At 42.8% G+C, this 9,017-nt stretch overlaps 1 protein-coding gene across 2 annotated transcripts in view; it reads right to left on the bottom strand.

Annotated features, from left to right (window-relative positions):
• Window positions 1-360: 360 nt before the first annotated feature.
• tapt1a (transmembrane anterior posterior transformation 1a) overlaps window positions 361-9,017 on the bottom strand; it is a 36,054-nt gene continuing 27,397 nt past the window's right edge. The window contains exon 15 of one of the 2 annotated variants that reach the window (XM_072434811.1): window positions 361-3,454. In XM_072434811.1, the coding sequence (XP_072290912.1) occupies window positions 3,156-3,454 (299 nt within the window). In that variant the 3' untranslated portion in view covers window positions 361-3,155. The remainder of the gene's footprint in view (window positions 3,455-9,017) is intronic. The other variant, XM_072434821.1, reaches the window with a different exon arrangement.

Here is a 9,017-nt window from a genome sequence, read left to right as displayed (position 1 = left end):
GTATATAAAGGCGAGATACGCCCAGAGACGAGGTTCGTCTTCCTGATCACCAGCGGACCCAGGGCGCTGTTTTCTGCTGCCCTGTATTTGACACTGCTTTCTCTGTAAATAAACTACCTTGAAAAGTTTGCAGAGCTTTGTCAGCGTGAATCCTTTGTATACACCCTACGCCCCAAACGAGCATTGATCCAGCCACCACAATTCCAATCCAGAATTAGAATAGATTTAGTTTAATAACTCTTAAAAGGACTTAGCAGGTTAATGAATGGAAGATTTTCCAGAAAAACAAACACATTTTTTAACAAACCAACTTTAATTAATCCAAACAAAGAATATTACACTCAATATAAATGTAAATAATTAAATACAAAGTAATCCAGAGAGAAAGCAGGCAGTGTGTGAGAACAAAGATCCTGCAGCTTCACAGAAAGTGCATGAATCCAGGAGCTAATGTAAGAACCACATCACGGCTCCAAAAACAGAACCACCGCTTGAAATGCAAAGACACTTCACATCATTTACATTCTTTATCAACAATGTCAAATAAATAATTCAATTTTAAATGTACAATTCCATTTTATGATTTTTAAACAAAATAAACAACAAAGTATGTGTGCGCAGGGGAGTAAACAGGAACAAGGAGGGCACGTTTTTCTGGAATTAGACCCTCTTTCAATTGATATATTAAGGGGGCCCATATTAGACTTTTAGCCCTGGGCCAGCAAAATTCTGTCGACGGGCCTGAACATAGTTCAATTTTCAAATTTACAATATTTGTTACGTTTCAAAAAGGTGCAATATGTCACTTTTCCAGGCAAAGTATAAACATTTCCACCTTTAAATTTAGATTCACAACATACAAAAAAAATTGAATTAATGATTCAGCTTCTTTCTCTTTTGCAGAACGTTGTCTCCGATGGTAAACAAAACTTTTGGCAATTTAGCACGGATAAAAAGACATATGACAATGACTTAAAGTGCTATTGTGAACTATTGTTAGAAATATGATTGAACATATCAGTAAATGGAGAATAAATACTGTAAGACATATTGTAAAGGCATTCTTGTAGATATATTGCTCCAATCAATGCATTTGTAAACATAAAGGATAGAATTGTGATGCAGGACCTTCAGTGCAAATGTAATGATGAAAACAGATCTGTGTCACTGAAGTATTTCTTCTCCCGCTCTAAACAATCATCTCTTTACTGCAGCATATTTCAAAACGTCACATCCAGAGAGGATTTGAAAATATGTTACTTCAGAGCATAAGGTTTATTGGAAAGGAAACGTTTAGTGATGATTGGTTAAGATGTGAAGGCTTCTGTCTGCAAAGTTCCACAATACGGCATTTAAAGTAATCAATCGCCATGGAGACAAGCAATAAAGGACACCCGTGATTAAAATAATGCAAGGGACATAGAAGTGTTAAATGCCATATTATGGAACATTTCAGACAAAGCAATAACATCTCCATGGAGTGGCTTAAAAGCTGCTTAGCGCATCTTTAATATTGATATCGTATAAAAGGTGTATTTCCTCGTATCGTTATCCCGTTTGAACGTGGACTTCTGCTGATTCTTTCAGACCGTTGTTGATGCACAATAACCATGGCAACTGAACATGTTAAAGGCCGACTGAGGATTCTAAAACCTTCTGTGGTTTTTGAACACTGGACACGACATGAGTCTTATTCAAATCAAACTGAGGCTGGAACACTTGTAAAGGCCACAGCGTCACGGTCACTGCAGTGGTGAAGGGTCAATGTGACAAAACTGCACAAACTCTGGGTTTTTGAGAGTCGGCTGCCATTTCTACAGTTAAATGTTAAACCCTGTGACGAGCGATGACAGGACAATGAACGGTCAAACGTGTTCTTAATGTTGCTGAAATGTGACAATATTAGTTGTCAGGTGACACATTTTCATACTTTGAAGCTCAAGTTTAGAGTCTGTTCAAGGATTAATAATAGGACATGTCCCTGGTCCCGTGTGGACGTCTCACACCTCATCACACTCACTCAGCCCCTTCTGCAGTCACACAGTGGCATATTTTGGTCATTCTATACATCACTTTTCTCTTTTGTTTCATTGCAGAGGACGTGACGCAAGTTAAACGAATAAACAGTTGACTTAAATACATGTTGAATATTTTCCCTTCAAACTATTGTAGTGTATTGTGTGTATTAGTTGTACACACGCCTTTGAAAATACAATCATTTAATGAATTGCATTAATCGAAAGTGATTTCAAAGGTGTGTAGGGTTCGTCTCCAGCTCGTCTTTATTGAGAAGAAGTATATTTATTACTTATCCAGTTTGCATTTATTCACTAAAAGTTGTTTTTATTGCTCAAAAACACCTTGAAAACATATTCTTAGTGTTTAAGTCAACATTTATTTATTTAATTGAAGTGTAAGATGAACTACTTGGCATTAGCGGAGCAATAACTATGAAAAACAATATTTTAGGAATGAAAGAGCATAACGTTTGTTCCCTATATCATAATTATTGCATTGGCCTATTTAAAATATGCTGTCGTTTTGCTTTAATCACATGTGAATGAATCATTTCAAAATCTGCACCTCAAGACGCCAAATACTACTTCATATTTCAGTTGTTCCATTTTGCTGGTCCAAAACACTTCATCCATGTCAAAAGGGGCTTGAACACATTCACACCGTTTCCACACTTTTCTCCCACGAGTTCAGTTCAACAGCAGCTTCTCCCCAATAACTTAAAATATGATCAATATTGTAAATAATAAATAGTGTAATCCGCTGCTGGCCCCCGTCCCTGAGTGGTTAATGCTACATCTGACCCCCTGTCCACAGTTTGGTCCAGGGGGCGTCCACAGTTTGGTCCAGGGGGCGTCCACAGTTTAGTCCAGGGGGCGTCCACAGTTTAGTCCAGGGGGCGTCCACAGTTTGGTCCAGGGGGCGTCCACAGTTTAGTCCAGGGGGCGTCCACAGTTTAGTCCAGGGGGCGTCCACAGTTTAGTCCAGGGGGCGTCCACAGTTTAGTCCAGGGGGCGTCCACAGTTTAGTCCAGGGGGCGTCCACAGTTTGGTCCAGGGGGCGTCCACAGTTTGGTCCAGGGGGCGTCCACAGTTTAGTCCAGGGGGCGTCCACAGTTTAGTCCAGGGGGCGTCCACAGTTTAGTCCAGGGGGCGTCCACAGACTGTGAAGCTGTCTATCTCCCGAAGCTCTTTTTTCAAAGTCCTCTGCTTGAGTCCTGAGTTGGCACCTGGTTCCCCCTCCTCTTCTTTGGACAGCGAGGGGATGGGCTGTTCTGGCTCCGGAGGTGGAGTGGAGGGCCGGTTGTTGGGGCTGGCGGCGGCAGAGCACACCTCGATGGGCGGGGTGGGGAACAGGTCAGCCCTGGGGGTGGGCTGAGAGAATATGGGGAAGGGAGGTTTGGGAGGTGTGGTGGGGGTGTGGTCCTCCATGGATTCAGCTGCGGAACAGAACAGATCCAGGGGTTATGTACAGTGTGAGAAACATGACCAGGTCTGAAATCTCTTCTGACGTCATTTCCGGTGAGTGTCGCGTTTTCAGAGCTGTTCGTTCTTAGAGCCTTTTACAGATTAATCCACGAATTATACACACTATTTACGCATCATATTCACGAAAGTGAACGTTTGATTTCTCCGCAAACAATCCGGAGCCTCAAACCGCTCGCTTTTCAGTATTTCGTGGATTAAAAAGCCCTCCTCACTCTCTAGCTCCAGCCTGAACTAGCCTAGCGTAGCCTAGCCGCTAGCGTCATGGCTGGATCTACCTTTACCTTTTTGAGCTGTCATATGTCGAGTCAGAACCCTGGCTCCTTCTCTGATGATAGGTGCGTGAAGTGCAGTGTAGTGGTAGTTTTGGAGGCCAGGGTTACGGAGTTAGAAGCGCGGATCCGCTGTTTAGAGGAGCTTAAGTCCAGTTATAGTTCGGTTTTAGCGCGAGGGCTACCGGACCGCGCTGCAGGGCGTAGCATTAGCATTAGCAGTAGCAGTAAGGCCGAGCTCAGCCCCTCAGCGTCTCCCGTGCAGCCGGGACTAGACCAGGAACAGAATAGGGACCATTTTGTGACAGTTCGGAGGGGACAAGGCGCTAAACGCCGAACCTCAGAGCGCCGTGAGCTTCACGTCTATAATAGGTTTTCTCCCCTCAGCGATCACACGCCCGCTGAACACACGAGAGAAACTCTTGTAATCGGGAGTTCTATTGTTAGAGACGTGAAGCTGCCAGCTGCTAGCGTTAGGTGTTACCCGGGGGCCAGAATGGGTGACATCGAAGGAAACCTAAGGATCTTAAAGCGGAGCAGGACCCGTTTCCGGCGAGTCGTGGTTCACGCAGGCGGTAACGACGCCCGGCGGAGACAATCAGAGGTGCTCAAAGTTCAAGTAGCCGCGGTGTGTGACCTAGCGAAGTCGATGTCAGACACTAATATTTTCTGGTCCCCTGCCCAATCGGATCAATGCTGAATTGTACAGCCGTCTCTCAGCATTCAACAACTGGTTATCCAGATGGTGCCCTCAAAACAACGTTGTCTTTATTGATAACTGGAGTGCGTTTTGGGGAAAGCCCGGGCTCATACGCAGGGATGGCATCCATCCGACTTCGGAGGGTACATCCCTATTAGTTCGGAATTTGACCGATAGTCTTAGTCGTGTTAAGTGACCATCTAGGGATGAGCCCCAGGTGCAGAGCAGCAGTTCAAGACGCTCCTCTGTCGCTGAACTCTCGCCCGTTCTGTTACATGTGAAGTGTTCAGATTCAAGACAGAGACTGTGTGTGTCCCTCGTGTCCCTCGTACAAATAATGCCAAAAAGTCACATCTCAGAAAAAATATTTCAGGCGTCAGACCAAATAACTTAAGGAAAATAACAATCACAAATGACACAAATACACAAATGAATAAACACGTAAAATGTGGACTGCTAAACATTAGAGCAATTTCCTCCAAATCGCTCTTAGTTAATGAATTAATTAGTGACTATAACATAGATCTTCTAGCTCTAACTGAAACGTGGCTTCAACAAGACGACTACGTCAGACTAAATGAGTCCACCCCACCCATGTTAACCCCACCCACCCATGTTAACCCCACCCACCCATGTTAACCCCACCCACCCATGTTAACCCCACCCACCCATGTTAACCCCACCCAGCCATGTTAACTTTCAGACTGCCAGGAGCACAGGCCGAGGTGGTGGTGTGGCAGTGATCTCACACTCAAGCCGACTCATGAGCCCTAAAACTAACAATGCATTTCACTCATTTGAAAGCCTTATGCTGTCGATCACATGTCCAAATATGAAAAACCAAAAAGGAGTTTTGTTCATAGTTATCTACCGACCTCCTGGTCCCTACTCAGAGTTTTTAACAGAGTTTTCTGACTTTATATCAAACTTAGTGTTAGCCTGGGATAAAATAGTTATAGCTGGAGACTTTAATATCCACGTGAACATGAGTGATGACTCTCTCAGTAATGCCTTCAGCGCCTTGTTAGACAGCATTGGTTTCACTCAGAATGTAAATAAACCGACTCACACTCACAAGAACACTCTGGATCTTGTCCTAACGTATGGAACAGAGATTAGTGACCTCATTGTCCTCCCTCAAAACCCTATATTGTCAGATCATTTCATAATTACCCTTCAGTTTATTCTTAAAGATCATCCAGTCCCACAAAATAGTTATAATGAAAAGGACAATATCTGAAAAATCTATCTCAAAATTCAAAGAAATAATAGAGCCAATATTCAGTGACATGTCATGTGATCCTGCTGAGAACAGCTTTAGTCCCAGTTTAAGTGATCAATTTGTCGACTTGACCATGAATTCTCTGAAGTCTACTCTTGACGTTGTCGCGCCGTTAAAACAGAAGGTCATTAGGCCAAAGCGCGCCTCCCCATGGTACAACCAAGAACTGCGTTCACATAAACAAAGAGTTAGAAAGTTAGAGGGATTATTTCGTCGCTCTCACAGAGAAGAATCCCTAAAAGCATGGAAAAGTTGCCTGCTGTCCTATAAGCAGGCTCTGCGTAAGGCCCAAACCAGATATTATTCAAATCTAATAGAAGTCAACAAAAGTAACACTAAATTCCTTTTCAGCACTGTAGCTAGGCTAACAAACTGTCACAGTGCAGTAGAGCCCTCACTCCCAGCTACACTTAGCTCTGATGATTTCCTCCTATTTTTTAACAATAAAATAAAAACAATCAGAGATAAATTAGATGAAATTACCCCCGCTATTAGCCCTGAACTAGCCCAAGCTGTAAATCTAACGTCCCATATAAATCCACCTGTAAACTTAGAAAGGTTCACAGCTGTTGATCAAGCAGAGATAACTTCAGCCATTATGTCCTCTAAAAGCTCAACTTGTGTCCTAGACCCCATTCCAAGCTCCTCAAAGACATTCTCCCCCTAATTATAGACCCTATTCTTAATATAATAAATACTTCACTCCAAAGTGGCTATGTTCCACATCCTTCAAACATGCAGTCATTAAACCTATTCTGAAAAAGCCTAATCTAGATCCTGACCTATTGGTAAACTACAGACCTATTTCAAATCTTCCCTTCGTCTCTAAAATCCTTGAAAAAGTTGTAGTAAAACAGCTTTGTCGCCACCTGCAGGACAATAACTTATTTGAAGTTTTCCAGTCAGGGTTCAGAGCCCACCACAGCACTGAAACTGCACTAGTTAAAGTCACAAATGATTTGTTATTAGCCGCTGACGATGGACTGGTCTCAATCCTGGTTCTGTTGGACCTCAGCGCAGCGTTTGACACCATCGACCACAACATTCTACTGCAGAGGTTAGAATGTGATGTAGGTGTTGGAGGAACAGCCCTCAGCTGGTTTAAATCCTATCTATCTGATAGGTTCCAATTTGTTCATGTAAACCAGAGCTCCTCACCTTGCTCTAAAGTAATTTACGGTGTGCCACAGGGTTCGGTACTCGGTCCAATTCTGTTTACTCTTTATATGCTGCCATTAGGCAACATTATCAGAAAGCATGACATTAACTTCCACTGCTATGCAGATGACACTCAGCTGTATTTATCAATGAAACCTGATCAGAGCGATCAAGTAGACAGACTTAGTACTTGTGTGAAGGAGATAAAAACCTAGATGACACTAAACTACCTGCTTCTTAACCCTGAAAAAACCAAGGTCATTGTGCTGGTCCTAAGCATCTACGAGATGCTCTATCTGAGCAGATAGTCACACTGGACAATGTCAGTGTAGCCTCCAGTTCTACTGTAAGAAACCTTGGAGTCTTATTTGACCAGGAGCTCTCATTTAAAGCTCATATAAATCAAGCTTGTAAAACAGCCTATTTCCATTTGCGCAACATCGCCAAAATCAGAAGAATCCTGCCTAAAAGTGATGCTGAAAAACTTATCCATGCATTTATAACGACTAGATTAGACTACTGTAACTCCCTGCTTGCAGCGTGTCCTAAAAGCTCCATAAAAAGCTTTCAACTGGTTCAAAATGCAGCAGCAAGATTACTAACAGGAACAAAAAGAAGAGAGCACATTACTCCAGTGCTGAAGTCTCTTCACTGGCTCCCCGTCGAGTCTAGAATCAAATTCAAAATTCTACTCTTGACCTACAAAGCCATAAATGACATGGCCCCATCCTACCTCAAAGATCCTATAGAACCATATCATCCAAACAGAGCTCTTCGCTCTCAGAATGCCGGCCTTCTGGTGGTGCCAAGAGTCTCTAAAAGTACAGTAGGAGGTAGAGCGTTTAGCTACCAAGCTCCTGTGTTATGGAATCAGCTCCCGACCCATGTTAAATATGCTGACACAGTCTCTTCATTTAAGTCCAGGCTTAAAACGTTCCTCTTCGAAATCGCTTATGGTCAGAGTAGTTAGGAACAGAAAGATAAACCCACAGCTTCAGCTACGCTGCCCTAGGAGTAACTATGCTGGGGGAAGTATGACAGCTTGAGCACTATCCTCTTCTTCTGACTACTTATGCTATCAAACAATATTTATTTTTTAATTTTTTTTTTATTCCACTTGCAAACTGTTCACCGCCTTCTTTTTCTTTCTCTCACTCTTGAGGACCTGTGGACCCAGATGCCCCTCCCCTGGTGAAGTGGTCCCTGCCCTGTGTGGACGGTCCCTCATCTGCCTGAAGAGTGGGTCCAGCTCCAGTCTCCTCGTGTCCGTCTGTGAGAGTCGGATCTCTCCTTCACTGGAACTCCTCCAGGTTTCTACGCTTTTTTCCCAAAGAGGTTTTTTTGTAGTTTTTCCTGGCCGAGAAGGAGAGTCTAAGGACAGAGGACCCTGGGACATCGTCCCTCGCCACCACAGACATTGTTGATTCATTTCTCCCTGTGGCCCTCAGAGGCAACTGTTGTTGTGATTTTGGGCCTTACAAAAATAAATTGATTTGATTTGAGATCCAGGGGTTATGTACAGTGTGAGAAACATGAACAGATCCAGGGGTTATGTACAGTGTGAGAAACATGAACAGATCCAGGGGTTATGTACAGTGTGAGAAACATGAACAGATCCAGGGGTTATGTACAGTGTGAGAAACATGAACAGATCCAGGGGTTATGTACAGTGTGAGAAACATGAACAGATCCAGGGGTTATGTACAGTGTGAGAAACATGAACAGATCCAGGGGTTATGTACAGTGTGAGAAACATGACCAGATCCAGGGGTTATGTACAGTGTGAGAAACATGACCAGATCCAGGGGTTATGTACAGCAGGGTTCAGATTAAGGGTTTTCACTTGTACAGCAGCAGCTGCTAAACAATTTGTTAATTTTTTCAAATTTGTACGGCAATTTGATAATTGCATTGCTAAACACGACGAGTGACTAACAATCAATATTTTCCATTGATGTAACAAGATTATTTATTTCAAATGTATTTGTAAACATTCTATTTAAAAAAAACAACTCCTAACTAATTAACTTTTAAACACTTAAAAAAACAGAAAACTTGAAAATATTAATTAACACCAACAATAAGTCAGATGGCCTTATTTACAA

This window comes from Eucyclogobius newberryi, unplaced genomic scaffold (assembly GCF_026437365.1).
Source record: "Eucyclogobius newberryi isolate DKJ021-1_F unplaced genomic scaffold, fEucNew1.0.hap1 SCAF_11, whole genome shotgun sequence".
Lineage (NCBI taxonomy): Eukaryota > Metazoa > Chordata > Actinopteri > Gobiiformes > Gobiidae > Eucyclogobius > Eucyclogobius newberryi.
The sequence above is the reverse complement of the archived record's forward strand: the minus strand, read 5'-3'. Positions and strand labels throughout refer to the sequence as shown.